At 43.4% G+C, this 18,733-nt stretch overlaps 1 protein-coding gene across 1 annotated transcript; it reads right to left on the minus strand.

Moving 5' to 3' along the window:
- Positions 1-6,052: 6,052 nt before the first annotated feature.
- Positions 6,053-17,185, minus strand: LOC140191056 (zona pellucida sperm-binding protein 3-like). Its single transcript, XM_072248131.1, has 11 exons — positions 17,032-17,185; positions 14,921-14,931; positions 9,662-9,853; positions 8,772-8,887; positions 7,339-7,442; positions 7,070-7,247; positions 6,873-6,999; positions 6,697-6,785; positions 6,475-6,596; positions 6,269-6,403; positions 6,053-6,194 (listed from the first exon to the last, which is right to left on the minus strand). The coding sequence occupies exons 1-11, from the start codon at positions 17,183-17,185 to the stop codon at positions 6,067-6,069; spliced, it is 1,356 nt and encodes a 451-aa protein (XP_072104232.1). The 3' UTR covers positions 6,053-6,066.
- Between the last annotated feature and the right edge of the window lie 1,548 nt (positions 17,186-18,733).

Here is an 18,733-nt window from a genome sequence, read left to right on the forward strand (position 1 = left end):
ACCATGATGCCCTTACTGAGGACACAACATTCTGCCTCAGAGAGGGCAAGGTTGGAGGGAATGGTGAAGATTCAGCATGGATGAAAGCTGTGATCAGAAGGAGGAAGAGGGTTGGTAGTGTCTGAGGAGAAGGGAGGTTTTGGGGTGTTCAGGAATGGTGAGGTGAGAGAAAGATAAAGTCTTTATGGGCCTAAGAACTAGCAGTAGGATCTGAGAGACACGGGATTGCAGATTGGTGGTGGGGGAAAGGGAGATGAAGGTTCCAGCAGCAGAGCTTGAAGACCCAGCCTGGAATGGAAGCCAGAGTTGGAGGTTGTGCAGTCAGCAATTATAGGCCAGTGAGCCTGACATCAGTTGTAGGAAAGTTATTGGAATGTTTCCTGAGGAACTGCATATATGAGTATTTTGATACAGGAACTGATTAAAGATAGTTAGCATGGCTTTGTGCATGATAGTTTGTGTCTAACCAATTACAGAGATTGGTTACCAAGTTTAGGAAGTTCCCTTTTGAGGAGGTTACCAGGAATGAAGGCAAGGCAGTGGATGTTGTCTACGTGGACTTTAGCAAGGCATTTGATATGATCCTGCATGGGAGGTTGGTCAAGAACGTTCAGTCACTCGGCATTAAAAGTGAGGTAGTGAATAAGATTGAAAGACTACAGACAAAATTTACAAGGATGTTGCCGGTATTGAAGGAACTGAATTATAAGGGAAGATTGAATAAGTTAGGACTTTATCCCTTGGAATGTAAAAGATTGAGTAGAGATTTGATGGAGGTATACAAAATTATAAGGGGTATAAATAGGGTATATGCAAACAGGCTTTTCCACTGAGGTTGTGTGGGACCACAACTGGAGGTCATGGGTTAAGGGTGAAAGGTGAAGAGTTTAAGGGGAACATGTGAGGAAACCTTTACTCAAAGGGTTGGGAGGGTATAGAATGAGCTGCTAGCGCAAGTGGTACATGGCACATGAGGTCGATTTCAACTTTTAAGATAAATTTGTATCGGTACATGGATGGTAAGAGCATGGAGGGCCATGGTTCAGGTGCAGCTCAATGGTTTAGCATTGACTAGATGAGCTGAAGGGCCTTGCTGTGCTGTATTTTTCCATGATTTTATGACACTAATAAACTTTCAACTGAAAATGACTGATTTCTCTGTTGTGTCTATGTACTTCTCCATACTAGTGCTCATAAATTATTCCAACTATACAATTTTGGGTGTAGCTTGAAGGTGTTGCCTAGCAATCACGGCCCTTTCTCAACTCATGTCACATGGTGCATACAATTAGCAAACTAGCACAGGCAGTTTAGGTTGATAAGTCTCTGGATATTTTTCATAGATATATGCAAACAAGAAAAGTCCTAATGTACATTTTTCCTGTTGGGGATCTCTGTTGGTCTGGTCTGAATTTAATCGATGATCAGCCACTTCTGACTCCTTGTTGCATTTGTTATTGAGGGATAGTGCAGAGCACACCAGGAAGTCAGCTTGCAGGATACTCAACTGAACTTTATTGATACCCCTGCTTGTATACCATTGTCCCCGTGCTGAAGAAGTCTTCAGTGTCCTGCCTCAACGACTACCGCGCACTCACACCCATCATCATGAAGTGTTTCAAGAGGCTCGTCATGAGGCACATCAAGACCCTGCTGCCTCCCTCACTGGGCCCCCTGCAGTTCGCGTACCGTTCCAACCGTTCAACAGACAACACCATTGCCATCACCTTCCACCTGGCCCTAACCCACCTGGACAAAAAAGACACGTACATTCAAATGCTGTTCATAGACTTCAGTTCAGCATTCAACACAATGATTCCTCGGAAACTGATTGGAAAGCTGAGCCTTTTGGGCCTGAACACCTCCCTCCGCAACTGGATCCTAGACTTCCTGATTGGGAGACCTCAGTCAGTCTGGATTGGAAGCAGCATCTCCAACACCATCACACTGAGCACGGAGTCCCCCAGGTCTGTGTGCTCAGTCCACTGCTGTTCACTCTGTTGACCCACGACTGTGCTGCAACACACAGCTCAAACCACATCATCAAGTTCACCAGTGACACGACCACGGTGGCTCTCATCAGCAAGAACAACGAGTCAGCATACAGAGAGGAGGTGCAGCGGCTAACAGACTGGTGCAGAGCTAACAATCTATCTCTGAATGTGAACAAAACAAAAGAGATGGTTGTTGACTTCAGGAGGACATGGAGCAACCACTCTCTGCTGAACATTGATGACTCCTCTGTAGAGATCGTTAAGAGCACCAAATTTTTTGGTGTTCACCTGGCAGAGAATCTCAACTGGTCCTTCAACACCAGCTCCATAGCAAAGAAAGCCCAGCAGTGTCTCTACTTTCTACAAAGACTGAGAAACGCCCATCTCCCACCCACCATCCTCACCACATTCTACAGAGGTTGTATTGAGAGCATGTTGAGCAGCTACATCACTACCTGGTTTGGAAATTGCACCATCTTGAATCGCAGGACCCTGCAATGGATAGTGAGGTCACCTGAGAAGATTATCAGGGTCTCCCCGCTATTATAGATATTTACGCCACACGCTGCATCCTTGAAGCAAACAGCATTATGAAGGACCCCATGCACCCCTCATACAAACTCTTCTCCCTCCTGCCATCTGCCAAAAGGCACTAAAGTATGTGGGCTCTCATGACCAAACTATGTAACAGTTTCTTCCCCCAAGCCATCAGACTCCTCAATACCCAGAGCCTGGACTGACGCCAACCTACTGCCCTCTACTGTGCCTATTGTCTTGTTTATTATTTATTGTAAAGCCTGCACTGTTTTGTGCACTTTATGCAGTCCTGGGTAGGTGTGTGGTCTATTGTAGTTTTGTGTTGTTTTATGTCATTCAGTGTAGTTTTTGTATTGTTCATGTAGCACTATGGTCCTGAAAAACATTGTCTCATTTTTACTGTGTACTGTGCCAGCAGTTATGCTCGAAATGACAATAAAAAGTGACTTGACTTGATCTGAACTCATACCATGTGGGAGTGGCTAACTGAGCGCCATAGGAACATGGAAGGGATGTGGGGAGGGAAGGTTGTGGATGGAGGTGGTGACAGAGTGAATTGGGATGGGGAGTAGAGAGGGAGAAAGCAAAGATGGGGAGATATGGGAGAGAAAGAAGAGAGGGGAAGAGCAGGTGGGGATGACGCATGGGCAATAGGGAGGGAGAAGAATGGAGCGAGGACTACAAAAGTCTGTCAGGCACCCAAAGTTCCCTCCTGCATTATACAGAAGCTCATGATTAGTGGATAATTACTTTGCTTCCTCTGCTACCTCATTAATCATTGTTTTTCTTTCTTCTCTAGTTTATTCCTTATATTACTCTAGTAAGGTAATCCCTCATAACCTTGAATACATAAATAATGCCTCTGTTTTAAGGATCTCTCCTGCTGCTGAATCAGGAAAGAATAAGCAACAAATTTCAAAATATTTAAGTTACAGGTGCCCAAAATTCTTGATAATATTCCAATTCCTGTTGCAAAACACCAAGATGGACTTAACAGAAAGAAATACTGACTGCGATAGACTAGGCAGAATTTATAACTCCCTGCATATTCCATCAATCCAGCACGAGCTGTTACCATACAAGGCTGAGATGCAACCTGCCAGGACACATTCTGAAGTGCATCTGCAAAGTTTGTGGGAATCCCCAACAAGCTGAATTTTCTCAGATTCCTAAGAAAGTACAGATGCAGAGGGCTTTCTTGTTCACCACATCAACATGAAAGGACCCAGAGCGTTTGCTGGTGATATGGATGCCTAGCTACTTGAAGTTTTTTACCATCTGTACAGAAGCTCCATTGACAGGTAGAACTACATTCAAACTGCTTATTTCCCTAGATTGACATACATCTTGCTGACATTAAGTGCTAGGCTATTGCTCTAAAACCATGGCACAAGGCTTCTGATCTCATTCCTGCACCCTGTCTTATCAGTGCCTTTGATACACATTTAACAGTGGTGCTATCAGGTAATGAAGTCCATGTTGGCACTATATTTGTTCTCAGTCATACTTGGTAAAAGCATGCAATCATGGGAGAGCACCATTCATGAGGGGCAAGGTGACTAATATGTTGTCACTGATTCCAACTGCCTGATGGCTGTTGGTTTAAAAAAGCTTAGAAGCTTAATACAGACACATCCTATTGTCAAGACCCAAGAGTTTATCAATGTGCTTATTATGTATCTCAGTTCTGAAGGCTGGTTTGCAATCAATGTATAACAGTTTGACATGTATTTTATTTTGTAAAAGTGATGCAGACCTGAATTATAGTGCAAGGCAGATGCTGTTCCCTGTGGACATTTTTCCCATTCACTCCAGTCTATGGCACAATTAGATTCATGCATCTGACTTTGGACAAATCTGCGTTGTCCTGTATTTGCATGACTTAGCTGTTTTCAATTTACATACAATTAGCAGTTGCAAGTGATGATTTCAACGACTCATGGAGAAGACAGTTTGTGAGGCATCTAGAAACAAGGAACCAATTGAGAGGATGGTTACAGATCAAAGGTTGTGGGGAGAAGGCAGAAGAATGGGGTTAAGGGATAATAATCAGCCATGATGGAATGGCAGAGCAGACCTAATGGGCCAAATGGATTATTATGTTCCTATGTCTTATCGAAACATAGAAAACCTGCAGCACAATACAGGTCCTTCGGCCCACAAAGCTGTGCCGAACATGTACTTAATTTAGAAATTACCTAGGATTAACCATAGCCCCCCATAGAACACATACAAGTCTAAATAACATCTACCCTTCACCTACACACATTATAGCCTTCCTGATTTGATACTGAAACCCACAGAATAGCTGCCTTTGGAGGTTACAAGTTTGTCACCCTTTGACAAATGTCACAGGTGACATTGAGATAAAGCATATCATTAAACTCCAAGGTGAGTTTGGCACCACATCTAGAGAAGGGATTTAATCTTTGAAGAGCATTTTAAGTAATGAGTGTTGGTCAGAAGAGACTATAGTCTAATCAAGGACAGGGGAAGCAGACAAACTGGTTGTCTTTGTTTCCCCGTTTTCTAGACTCTGAACTGATTCTTGCTCTGGGATAATTTAATCAGAGCAATTAAATGTGGATACAAGTAGCTTCAGATGACCTGCTAAACCTGAGACCATTCTCAGACAGGTAGTTACTCATTACATAAAATGCCAGACCTACCAAAGAAGCAATCTGTAATCTCGTTAGACTCTGTCTGGGCCACCTCATTTAACTGGTTTGGACCAGTCAGAGTTGAGACACACAAATACACAAGGCTGGGGTGGGCAGAATTATGAAGCAATGTTGACTGTAGCCCTGCACAATGACCAGTAAGAAGGTGACACAGGTAGGTCAGGTAACCTGGAGCCAATGCAACAAAGATCCACTAGTTCAATTGATAAGTAACACTACAAGACCCAGAAGCTCCAAATACGCAGGGGCAATAACTCTCCAGCAACCAGAGACCAACCATTGCGGATAAGGAGGACTCCATGGACAAGTGGAGATCAGGACCATAAGGAATACTTGGCTAGTGTAGACTCCTCTCCCGGGTAATACCTTTTCTCTTTATTGACTGTTCATGGAGGGTCAGGGATTTTAGTAGGGTGCACTATGAGAAGGTAGTTAGTTTATGAACCCACGTACCTCCTAGTTAAGACAATAAAAGTTACTTGTCAGTAAATACAAATTCTTTGTGCCTCACAGATCATTATTACAAGGGGTGATTCTTGTAACAAGAGAATGCCATGAAATTTATCAGCAGCCCAAGGAGATCACCATAAAGAGGTATTGCAACTAGAAAAATTGGAAGTGTTATTTTTCATGTCCAATGTCAGGTAATGGCTCAACAAGAATCATTTGAAAACAGACAGCAGCAGTGCTGCCAATATCACAGTGGATTGAATTGCCGAGTTGCCAGAAATGCCACAGTAATATTAAATCACTAGGAAATCTGTCACACCTAATTCCGTCCCCCCAAAAAAAACCCTCCCTAGAAGAATAGGCATGCTAAAACAAAAAGAATATGACAGGAGGAGTTTTATTGCTTATTTGAAACTGTTACACTGAATTTGCTTGCATTTCCCACACAAGCGCAAAATGACCAAAGTAGCAGATATCAGAGAGACAGCTGTCACAGCCAGGGCCACGACAAGGACCACCTCCGACACCACACCTAAGAGAACAAAGCAAACAGTAATGAAGGCAATATCAGGGTGGGACAAAAAGAATTCCATGCAATGAACGTACCCTCTGGAGATCCCAACAATGTGTGCTGCTGAAATGTATTCATTCGCTCAGTTTCCAGGCTGGTCATGTCAGGATCCAGAATGATCATTGGTCCAAGCAAGGCCTCACCATCCCATTTTGTTCCACTATCTTTCCCTGTAATACCAAATATCCTGTTTAAGCCGTACTGCTGGAGCAACATCCCACATCCAGGATGAAGGACTTACCAGCATTGGGCTGAACATCCCTTCGTCCTCTGGAGGGAAATGGAACTTCCCTTGCAGCAGTGCATTTGCCCAAACCACAACAGGCACAGACATCGATGCTTGAATTCTCCAATGGCGTCCAACTAAACCAGAAAGTAGTTAAGCCATTCCTATCTGCAACCTGACAGTTGGGGGGGGGGGGGGGCGGAGAGAGGTGGTGGGGTGGGGTGAGAAGCTACTTACATGTTCTGCACCTTCTGGAATGTGCAAGCCTTGTTCATGGAATCCTTCTGATCAACTGCAGTAACTTTCAAGTGACACATGATGAAAATCTGAAGGATTTTTTTATAAATAAAAAAGGATTTACTGAAATTAACGACCTTCTAACATTGATAACAGTCTGTTTGTCTTCCTCTTACCAAGGAACGCTCATCTCCAAAGAAACAGAAGGCATCCAGGTCAAAGCGGAGCTTATCCATTTCACGTTTATCCCCTCGCAACATGTAAGTCGAAAAGGAGTCCTCAGCCACACTGTCCAGAAGGCAACTGAACAAAAGCACATGAATAGTGAACTCATTAAGATGTTATTAGTTGCTGAAAGCAGAAATCCACTTACCCATGGTGATCAATGATGTTGTATCTTGGGGTGGAGTCCTTGTCTGGGCTCAATGTGGCTACACAGCGGTCAATGTAGATCTTCAGAGGTGTATGATTAATCATTGAAACAGATGCCTCAATGTGAATGAGCTCACCCAGATGATATACAGTTGAACTGCGTTCTGTAAGCCAGTTATCTATAGAGCAAGATAAAAAGGGCAAATAGGAATGCAAGAACACAGTCAGTTACTCGAGTCCCAATAACTGTCTCCTCCATCCATCATATACCATTCATTAAACGTAGGGAAAATGACAGATGCCCCTCTCCGGACTTGGTAGAACTGAAGGGAACCCAAGTGGGCTTGATTGAGTCACTGCTCACATTGCCTTTCCTGTAAAGAAAAGCAGTGAGATTAGAAAACATGCATCTGATCACGTCAATAACAAGTATACTGCTTGTTCCTTGAAAGTGGCATCACAGGAAGAGGGTTGTAAAGAGCTTTTGGCACATTGGCCTTTATAAATTGGGAATACAAATGTAGGGGATGTGTTTTTATTTGGAAGTTATACAAGACATTGGTGAGGCTTAATTTGGAATATTATGTGCAGTTCTGCCCACTTATAAAGGAAAAGAATCAATAAGATTGAAAAGGGGGGGAACTTTGGGGTTCTAACATTTAACTGTCATTCATTCTTTGGGGCACTCCTCTATTTTTGTGGATGTTTGCAAAGAAAAAATAATTTCAGGATGTATATTTGTATACATTTCTGACATTAAATGTACATATTGAAGAGTAAGAGGATATTTACAAGGATGTTACTGGGACTTGAGTTATAGGGAAAGGTTGAACAGGTTAGGATTCCTCCCCCTGGAGCTTAGGGGAACAAGGGGAGGTTTGATAGAGGTACATAAAACGATGAGGGTATAGATAGGGTACATGAAAGCAGGCTTTTTCCACTGGAAAAAATACAGAACTAAAGGTTGTGTTAGGGTGAAAGATGAAATGTTTAAAAGGAATAGGAAGGGAATATCTTCACTGAGGGTGGTGAGAGTGGAACTAGCTGCCAACACAAGTAGTAGATGCAGGTTCAATTTCAACATTAAAGAGACCTTTGGATGAATACCATAAGGGAAAGGAGCAGAATTAGGCCATTCTATCATGGCTGATCCCTGATCCCAGATCCCACTCAACCCCATACACCTGCTCTCTTGTCAAATCCTTTTATGCTCTGACTAATCAGGATACAATCAACTTCCAGCTTAAATATAACCACGGACTTGATCACCACCAGAGCATTTCACAAATTTACTACTCCCTGGCTATAAGAAAAAATCTCCCTTAGCTCTGTTCTAAAGGGTCATCCTCAGTTCTGAGTCTGTGCTCTGTAGTTCCGGATACCCCACCATAGGAAACATCCTCTCTCCCATCCACCCAAGCTAATCCTTTCAACGAGATCTACCCCCCGCCCCCATTCCTCTAAATTCCAGTGGGAACAGGTCCAAAGTTGCCCGCTCCTCATATGTTAACCCCTTCATTCCTGGAATCATCCTCGTGAACTCCTCTGGACTCTATCCAATGACAATACGTAGATGGGAGGGATGTGGAGGGTTATGGACTAGTCGATAGACTACGCAGAATAGTTTGGCATGGACTAGATGGGCAGAAGGAACCGCTGGAGCTGTAGTGTTCTATAACTACAATAAATTCAGAGTGATTTACCTGAAATAACGGCACTGAATGGGAACGATTGCTCCACTAGTTCGAACAATAATCGTTCCATAAACCTGGGGTGTGTGATTAAGGTAGGTTGTATACATAAGGGAATCTCCAACCATCTGAAAAAAAGAGATTTTGCACGAAGCTAATCTGAACAGAATGCCACTCCACGCTACCTTAGTTTAGTCGATCTCTTCAATACGAGCCGGTTCAGTAATGCATAGCATTTGAAATGTAATCACAAACAGATTCTGCAGATGCCGCAAATCGTGAGTAACATAGAATGCTGGAGGAACTCAGCAAGTCAAGCAAAGCAGTATCTGTAGCACCGATATAAAGAGTCGACCATGTCGTTCATCTATCATGACGCTTTGACGATTTTATGATTCGCCGTTGTTCCCAGTAATTTACTGCACTGCATCTTTTTTGTCTAATCAACCTGGTGCAAGGAGTCATTGCAATCTATTTTTAGAAAACCAATAGTCCTTGTCATGCCAAGATTAATTATAAAGTGTTTTACAGGTGATCATAAACTGTTTTACAAGTGATAGGAGGACTTGATAAAACTCCGCCTGCCCAGTGACTGATTAAAGGCTTTAACACAAACACGTGTTTTAATCACGCATTATTTGCTGACACCAGACAAAATAGGCAAGCGATTGTAGATGCGAGATCTCGGAGCAAAAACAAACTGGGAGAGCATTCTCTAGAAGGGAAAAGTCGGAGTTTCTATCCCCTTCATCAGATGGGGTAGGTGCGCAAAAAGAAGATGACTTATTTATAAAGCAGGTACAAATGAATTCCAGAGACCGGAAAATGATGGGACTGTATGTGCAAGGCAAAATCTCAACACTGATAGCCCCATACTAAAAAGTAAGTGAAGGACAAATTACCTGTAATTCGCTATCGCACTCATGGAGCCCATAGTTAAAGACAACAGTATGGTTCCGAGGGTAAATCCCAGTTGATCGGAAACTTGCTGTCCCCAGCGTTAAATCGGATGCTTTAATGGGATGCCGAGTTCCGAACAAATCCAGGTGGACCTTAACCAATAAGCTAACCGCCCCGCACTCCACCATTACACTCTGCAAAGGAGAAATACTTTGCACATCCAGCGATCGCAATTGGGAAGTGGATGTAGACTGAACTCCGGGTTTTACTTTTCTCCAGGGAAACCGCTCACCTCTGAACTGCTTCCAAACATCAGAGCAAAAAACTGTTCCAACTAAGAAAAGTAATAAAACCAATCTTTTTCCCTGAAACACCAACATTTTGCTAACCAACGCAACCATACACTTAGAGCGATGTCATCACCATTTGTACTCGATCTGTGATCAGCTGATAGAAACATGCAGATTAAACTAATTTGCCAGACTAAATTTCTACGTTTCCCCACACAGTTTCAGAACTCATACCAGTTATGTTAAAATGCAAGCTCTGTATTTGCCTGTTATCATTGGACAGAAATATACATTTTAAGAGGCTGTGGCATAGTTGAGATAAACTATTGACCAGGAGGCGCAGCCATACCAGAGAAACGCACTGTTGCCCTTCTGATTAGCAACATTCAATAAACCTCAAATATCGATTAGACTGAACATAGAACACTAGATCGTAGAAGCAGGTCCTGAAGCACATCACGTCTGTACCGATTTAAACCAGTCCCTTCTGTCTGCATTTTCTTCAATTTCCTGCATATCTATTTGCCTACTTAAAAGTCGCTTGAATGTTAAATCTTGCTCCCTCGCAGTTTAACACGAATCCATCTTGTATTCAGCACTCATATACTGGAAAAATGATTCTGAAAGTTTGTTCTATCTAGGATTATCATAACTCTATGAACTTTCAACATACTCCCATGCTCCAGAAGAACAGAGTTGTCCAAACTCTGGTTGTAGCTAAAATGCTTTAATCCACCCAGTACTGGAGGAAACCTCTTCTGAGCATTCCCTAATGCTCTTCATTGAAAGGAATAAAAGCTCCTTATTGAATGGAAATGTATTCTCATTCACATAAATCAGAGTGGGGCTTATACGGCGAATGGTAGGGTATTATGGAATGCAATGGAACAGAAGGATTTAGGATTAGAAATACATCATTTGTTGAAAGTTGCTCTGCAGGTAGTTAGGGTATTGAAAAGACATCTAACACACTGGTCTTCATCAGTCAAGGCATTCGGTAAAAGAGCTGGGACAGGGTCATTATGTCAAAGTTGCATTTGTAATTGGTGAGGCTGCACTTGGAGTTGTCATAAGTGGGGACACTGGGAGCGGACCCAGATGCAAGACACAAACACTGAAGTAATAGGAACAGGACTTAACTAAAGAGCTGGGACAAGAACCCCGGCTTTGCGTATGCTGTGGCTTTGGGTGCACTGTGGCACAGGGACATGGAACACAGAGCCGAGACCCCTCCTTGGGAACAGCATTTAGGGCCGGGACTCTACACAGAATGCTGAACATGGTGAGACAGTTCTCAACATGGGGTAGCAGCAAATGGCCGGATCTACCTAGTAAAGGTGTGGACACAGAGACAGTTCCCAACACAAGATAGTGGCAAATGGCCAGACCTACCTAGCGAAGGCGTGGACACAGAGACAGTTCCTAACACAAGGTAGAGGCAAATGACCAGACCTACCTAGCAAAGGCACAGGTGGCAAGGCAAGGCTCCAGAAGGAAGAGGAAAGGAAGGAAACAGTCCAGACTCAGGTAACAGCAATGACAGCCTGGCTTACCCAATGGAGGCAAGGACTCCAGTATACCAGAGCAGGGATGTGATTCTGCAGTTTTATAAGGCACTGGTGAGGCCTTACCTTGAGTGTTGTGAACAGTTTTGAGCTCCTCATCTCAGAAAAGACGTGGAGGGAGTCCAGAGGAGGTTCACAAGGATGATTCCAGGAATGAAAGGGTTATCATTCAAGGAAACTTTGATAGCTCTGAGTCTGTACATGCTGGAATTCAAAAGGGTGAGGGGGGATCTCATTGAAACTTTTCGAATGTTCAAAGGCCGAGACAGAGTAGATGTGGAAAGGATGTTTTCCATGGTGGAGGGGTCTTGTATAAGAGAGCACAGCCTCAGAATAAAGGGCACCCATTTAAAACAAGAAGTGTAGAGAAATGTCATTAGTCATAGGGTGGTGAATTTGTTACCACAGGCAGCTGTGTATGCCAGGTCGTTGGGTGTATTGAAAGCAGAGCTTGATAGGTTCTTGAATGGACATGACACCAAAGGTTACAGGGAAAAGGCCGGGGAATGGGGCTGAGGAGGGTAAAAATGGATCAGCCATGATTGAATGGAAGAGCAGACCTGACGAGGCAAATGAGGGGAGGAGTGCGATGCAGCGGGCACGGCCGCTTCAAAATGATATCGTATTTGTAAGTAGGTACCATGCACAATCCTGATTTGATGCAGACAGACGTGAGAAGCACGGAGGAACATCTGGAGAAACTTCTGAAATGCCGCTGCTACTGTGCGATCGAGAATCTCCAGAAGGGAAGGCCCCAAATCCTGGGCTTTGCCTATTGCCTGTTGCCAGGGCTGGGGTCGAAGCGCTTGGCAGAGATGGTGTTCGGTGCTCGGTGTCGGAGGGCTGTTCGGAGACTCGAAGTTTTTGGACGGACTCAAGAGTCGTCTGTGGTCGGGTGCTTCCAGGGTGCTGCATCGACAAGTTTGCAGCGCTAGAAGCTCATGGCAGGAAGAATTTTTCTTCCTTCTACTATCTACGTGAGATGATGGGACTTTCAAGAGACTTTGAGACTTTTTTTTTCACCATGCCCATGGTTTGTTCTTTATCAAATTACGGTATTGCTTTGCACTGTTGTAACTATATGTTATAATTATGTGGTTTTTCTCAGTTTTTTTAGTCTTGGTTTGTCTTGTGTTTCTGTGATATCATTCTGGAGGAACATTGTATCATTTCTTAATGCATGCATTACTAAATGACAATAAAAGAGGACTGCATGTCCTCACAATCTAATCTAATCTAAAAATAAATTCTGCTCTATGTCTTATTTCTCTGGCCTCGTTTTCTTGTGGTCCTATATCCTCTCTCATCTCTCTTTTATTTTTTTTTCAGATACTTGAAGAAGCTTTTACTGTCCACTTTGGTATTGTTTGCTAGTTTGATGTCATATTTTATCTTTTCCCTCCTAACCATTCTTTTAGTTGCTTTTTGTAGGTTTCTAAAAGATTCCCAATCCTCTACCTTCCCGCTAATTTTTGCTTTGTTGTATGCCCTCTCTTTTGCTTTTACATTAGCTTTGTCTTCCCTTGTCAGTCATGGTTGGACTATTTTACCATTTGAGTATTTCTTTGTTTTTGGAATATATCTATCCTGCACCTTCCTCATTTTTCCCAGAAACTCACACCATTGCTGCTCTGGTGTCACCTCTGCCAGCCTCTCCTTCGAAATTACTTTGGCCAATTCTTCTCTTATACCACTGAAATTTCCTTTACTCTACTGAAATACTGCTCCACCAGAATTTATCACTATCAAATTTCATGTTGAACTCAAGCATATTGTTGTCATTGCCTCATAAGAGTTCTTTTGCCTTAAGCTCCCTAATCACCTCTGGTTTATTACATAACACTCAATCCAGTACAGCTGATTCTGCAATGACAAACTGCTCTAAAAGGCCATCTCATAGGCATTCAACAAGCTCACTGTCATGAGACCCACTACCAACTTAATTTTCCCAATTGACCTGTATGTGGAAATTTCCTGTGACTATCATAACATTACCCTTTTGACATGCCTCTTCTATTTCCTGTTGTAATCTATGGACCACATCACAGTTACTGTTGGGAGGCCTGTATATGTCAGGGTCCTTTTAGCTTTGCAGTTTCTTAACTCAACCCACAAGGACTCAACATCTTACAATCCTTTGCCATTCTTTACCAGCAGAGCCACCACCACCCACTGTCTACCTTCCTATCCCTCTGATAAAACGTGTAACCTTGGACATTCAGCTCCCAACTACAACCATCCTTCAGCTACGATTCAGTGTTGGCCACAGCATCATACCTGACAATCTATAATAGTGCATCAAGATTATCCACCTTACTTCTTATACTCTATACACAGAGATATAAATCTTTGAGTGTTGCATTTGCTACGCTTTTTGATTCTGCATCCCTAATGCATTGATACTCACCCCGCTGACTGCAATTTTGTTCTGTCATCTGCCTGCCCTTCCTGACAATCTTTCTGCCCGCTATCTTTTCTTTTTTACCATCCATCCTATCCTGAGATCCTTCACTCCAGTTCTCATCCCCCTGCCAAATTAGCTCTAACAAACCTGCTGCGAGAATATTGGTCCTCCTTGGGTTCAGGTACAACCCATCACTTTTGTATGGGTCATACCTCTCCCAGAAGAGATCACAATGATCCAAGAACCTGAAACCCTACCCTCTGCACCAGCTTCTCAACCATGCAATAATCTGCCAAATCATCCTGTTTCTACTTTCACTGGCATGTGGCACAGGCAGCAATCTGGAAATTACTACCTGGAGGTCTTGCTTCTCCATTTTCTGCCTAGCTCTCTATATTCTCTTTTCAGGACCTCTTTGTTTTTCCTTCCTATGTTATTGGTGCCAATGTGTACCAAGACATCTGGCTGCTCTCCCTCACCCTCCAAAGTGCTGTGGACACAATCCGAGATGTCCCTAACCCTGGCATCTGGGACGCAACATACCATTCAGATGTCCCATTCATGTCCACAGAATCTTCTGTCCCCGTGAATATTGAGTCCTCTATCACTAACCGCTCCTCTCTTCTTTCTCTTTCCCTTCTGCTCCATGGACCCATGGGTAGTGCTAGTAACCTCCTGGGAAGTCATCCCCACAACAGTATCCAAAATGGTATACTTATTATTGAGAGGAATGGCCACAAGGGTGCTCTGCACCAACTGCCTAAGCACATTACCATCTCTCCTGACAGTCTCTCGGCTAATCGCTTCCTGCAACTTCAGAGTGACTACTTCCCTGGAACTCTGATCAATTATCTCCTCACTCTCCTGTACAAGCCAAAGGTCATCCAGCTGCTGTTCCAGAGCTGCAGCTGGATACACTTCCCTAAGATGCAATTCCCTCCGAGACACTGGGTTTCCCAGGACTCCAACATCCAGCATGAAGTACACACAATGACCATTTACTACACTAGGTACTGTAAGAGAGAAAAAAGGAAACCTTAACAGAAACTTACCCGGAGCCAAGGCCTCTTTTGAGCCTAAGCCTAACACTCCTACTTTCACCACTAGCTTATTCTCAACAATGGCTGCACTGCTTGTTCCTTCTGTATTTTTAACTAAGCATCGCCGACCTGAAAGGAACATCATCACTGTGGCCTGCTTCTGTCACTGATTGATCTGCTGGAATGAGTTTGAACACTAGTGAAGGTCTCCTTTTAAACAAGCGTCACTGACCTGCAAGAAACCTCATCACTGTGGCCTGCTCCTGCCGCTGATTGGACCGCCAGAAACTTCATGCAGATGATACGAATGGGAGGTTTTACGATTTTCAGAATGGATTTGTCATGTATTGAAATGGTAAGGTCAGTTAATGTAGTTTGACTCTTGTCAAGGTGTCGTCGTGGCTATCCCTCGAGGTCGAGGATGATGGTCTTTGTTCCGTTGATCTTTTTATGGGCTCTCAAGTGGCTTATGAGTCCAGTCTGGGCTTTGAAAGCTCTTCCACATTCAGAGCAGGTAGTTGGTTGTTGCTGCCTCTCTATCCATTTTCTTCTCTTTTCTTCTAATTCTGCACATCTGTTAGCTTCGAAAGTTGCTGTTCCTTCTCGGATGATGGCTTGCCAGAGTTTCCTGTCCTTGGCAATGGTTTCCCAATTCTTCATGTCGATGTTACATTTCTTCATGTTGGCTTTTACGACGTCTTTGAATCTCTTTTGTTGTCCACCTCTTTTATATTTGCCTTCTTTAAGCTGGGAGCAGAAGATTTGTTTCGGCAGGCGTTCGTCTTTCATCCGAACAACATGACCGCTCCATCTTAGTTGGTTCTTGATGATGTAGGCTTCAATGCTTGTTGTTTTTGCTTCATTTAGCATGCTGACATTGGTTCTTCTATCTTCCCAGCTGATATTTAAGATGTTTAGAAGACAGCGTTGATGGAATTTTTCAAGTGCCTTCAGGTGTCGTCAGTATGTTGTCCAGGTTTCTGATGCATACAGGAGCATTGGGACCACGACTGCTTTGTACACTAACATTCTGGTGTCTGTTCGGATACCATGATCAGGAAAGACTCTTGTTCGGAGATGTCCAAAAGCTGTTCCAGTGCATTTACAACGATGTTGGATCTCGTCATTAATGTTGACATTGGAGGAGAGGTGACTTCCAGCATACGGAAAGTGGTCCATGTTTTCCAGGATTGTTTTGCCAAGTTGAATTTATGGTTCTATCCGATATGTCTCAGTTGATAACGGTTAGTAGACAATCTGAGTCTTCTTGGAATTGTTGGTAAGTCCAAGTTTCATGTATGCATGGTTGAAGGCAGTCAGAATCAGTTGTAGGTACTCTTCTGAGAGAGCTGCAACACTGTTGTCATCTGCGCATTGGAACTCAATGAGGGAACTCGTGGAAGTCCTTGTTTTTGGACTTGAGATAGGCAAGATTGAAAAGTCTGACATCTGTTGTGTAGACAATTACGGTTCCTGAGGGTAAGTCATCCTTGTTGATGTGGATGATTGTCGCAATGAAGATGGTGAACAAAGTTGGGGCAATCACACATCCCTGTTTTACTCCTGATCTAACTTGAAAAGGCTGACAGTTACTGTTGCTGACCATGACTGTGGCAAGCATGCCATCGTGGAGGAGTCTCAGGATTCGAATGTACTTTTTAGGACATCTATAGGTGGATAGGACATCCCACAGGGGTTCCCTTGATATCGAATCAAAGGATTTGGTAAGGTTGATGAATGCCATGTACAAAGGTTGAAGTTGTTCACGACATTTTTCTTGTAGTTCTCGCATTGTGAAGATCATGTCGATTGCTCCATGTGATGGTCTGAAACCTGCTTGTGTCTCTGGAAGGATCTTCTCGGCTAAAGGCTTGAGCCGATTGTTCATGATGCGGGTGAGGATCTTTCCTGCTGTTGCTAACAGGAAAATTCCATGATAGTTTCCGCATTCGGATCGATCGCCTTTCCTTTAGTAGATGGTAATGATTACTGAGTCTCAAAAGTCTGCTGGTATGTCTTCATTTATCCAGATCTTGATGAGAAGTTGATGCAATTGGTAATGAAGCCGGTTACCTCCAATTTTGTAGACCTCGGCTGGTGTTCCATCGAGTCCAGTGGCTTTGTTGTTTTTCAAGGTTTTGATGGCTTCCTTGACTTCTTCAAGTGTTGGTATTTTGCTTAGGGAGTCGCCAACAGGCTGTTTTGGAACGTCGTTAATCACATTCATGTCAAATGAGACGGTTTGATTTAGAAGATCTTCAAAGTGCTCCCTCCACCTAGAATTGATGTCAGCATTGCTCTTCAGGATGGTTGAACCATCTTTGGTTTTGAAAGGGGCTTGACCATGAGTGGATGGGTCAAAAATAGCTTTAGTTGAGTTGAAAAAGCCTCGAGTGTCGTTGGTGTCTGCTAGTTGTTGGATTTCCTGAGCTTTCTTCCTCCATCATTGGTTTTTCACGTTTCGGGTGCTCTTCTGGACTGCAGCCTTGCATTCCTGATAGCGTTTCCTTTTGGTAGCCAATTGCTGGTCATTTTGTAAGGTGATGAAAGCTTTTCTCTTTTTGTCGATGAGCTGTTGGAGTAGTTTGTCGTTATCATCGAACTAATCCTGATGTTTTTTCATCTTGAACCTAATTGTTTCTTTGCAGGAGGTTATGATGATGTTCTTCAATTGATTGTAGTGTTCCTCTACAGATGGTGGGATTTGTTGAGGCAGTTGTTCTTGAAGATTTTGTGGAACTTCTGTACATGGTTGATGTCTTGAGGGATGTCAACATTGAATATCTTAATAGTGTTCTGATTTTGGTGTTTCCTTTTGGACCGAATCTTCATTCTCATGGTGGACGAGATGAGTTGATGGTCTGTCCAGCACTCGTCAGCACCAGTAACAGCTCTTGTTATCAGTACATCTTGTTGGTCCCAAGATCGTACGATGATGTAGTCGATAAGGTGCCAGTGTTTGGAGCGTGGATGCAATGTCAAGTATGGTAATGATGTCATCAGATGGGAACAAAGCAACATGTGATGTGAGGGTTGATCAGATATCTTGGCATCTTGGCTGTGTCAGGGCTATTCTGGTCAAAGTCCGCTGTACAAGCCATGTCGTTTCCGTTTGTTCCGTCCTGTTGGGTCTTTCATCCTCTGACTCTGATCCCTAATGATTTGATAATTAGCCTATTGGCTGTAACTAAGTCCCATCACTTGCCTGCCCTTCCTGACACTCTGACTGCATGATATCTTTACTCTTTTACCATCTGTCCTATCCTGAGTCCCTTCACTCCTGTTCCCACCCCCCTACTAAATTAGTTTAAACTTTCCACAACAGGTCTAACAAACCTGCCTGTGAGGATATTGGTCCCCTCGGTTCAGATGCAACCCATCACTTTTGAACATGTCATACCTCCCCCAGAAGAGATCCCAATGATCCAAGAACCTGAAGCCCTACCCCTTGCATCAGCTTCTCACCCACGCATTTATCTGCCAAATCATCCTGTTTCTACCTTCACTGGCTCGTGGCATAGGCAGCAATTCAGAAATTACTATTCAGCAGGTCCTGCTTCTCAGCTTTCTACCTAGCTCTCTAAATTCTGTTTTGAGGACCTCAATGCTTTTCCTTCCTATGTCATTGGTACCAAGATGTACCAAGACTTCTGGCTGCACTCTCCCTCTTGAGAATGCCATGGATCCAATCTCAGATTTCCCTGGCCCTGGCACCTGGGAGGCAACATACCATCCATGTGTCTCTATCATGCCCACACAATCTCATCTGTGCTCT

This window comes from Mobula birostris, chromosome 32, assembly GCF_030028105.1.
Source record: "Mobula birostris isolate sMobBir1 chromosome 32, sMobBir1.hap1, whole genome shotgun sequence".
NCBI classification, from domain to species: Eukaryota; Metazoa; Chordata; class Chondrichthyes; order Myliobatiformes; family Myliobatidae; genus Mobula; species Mobula birostris.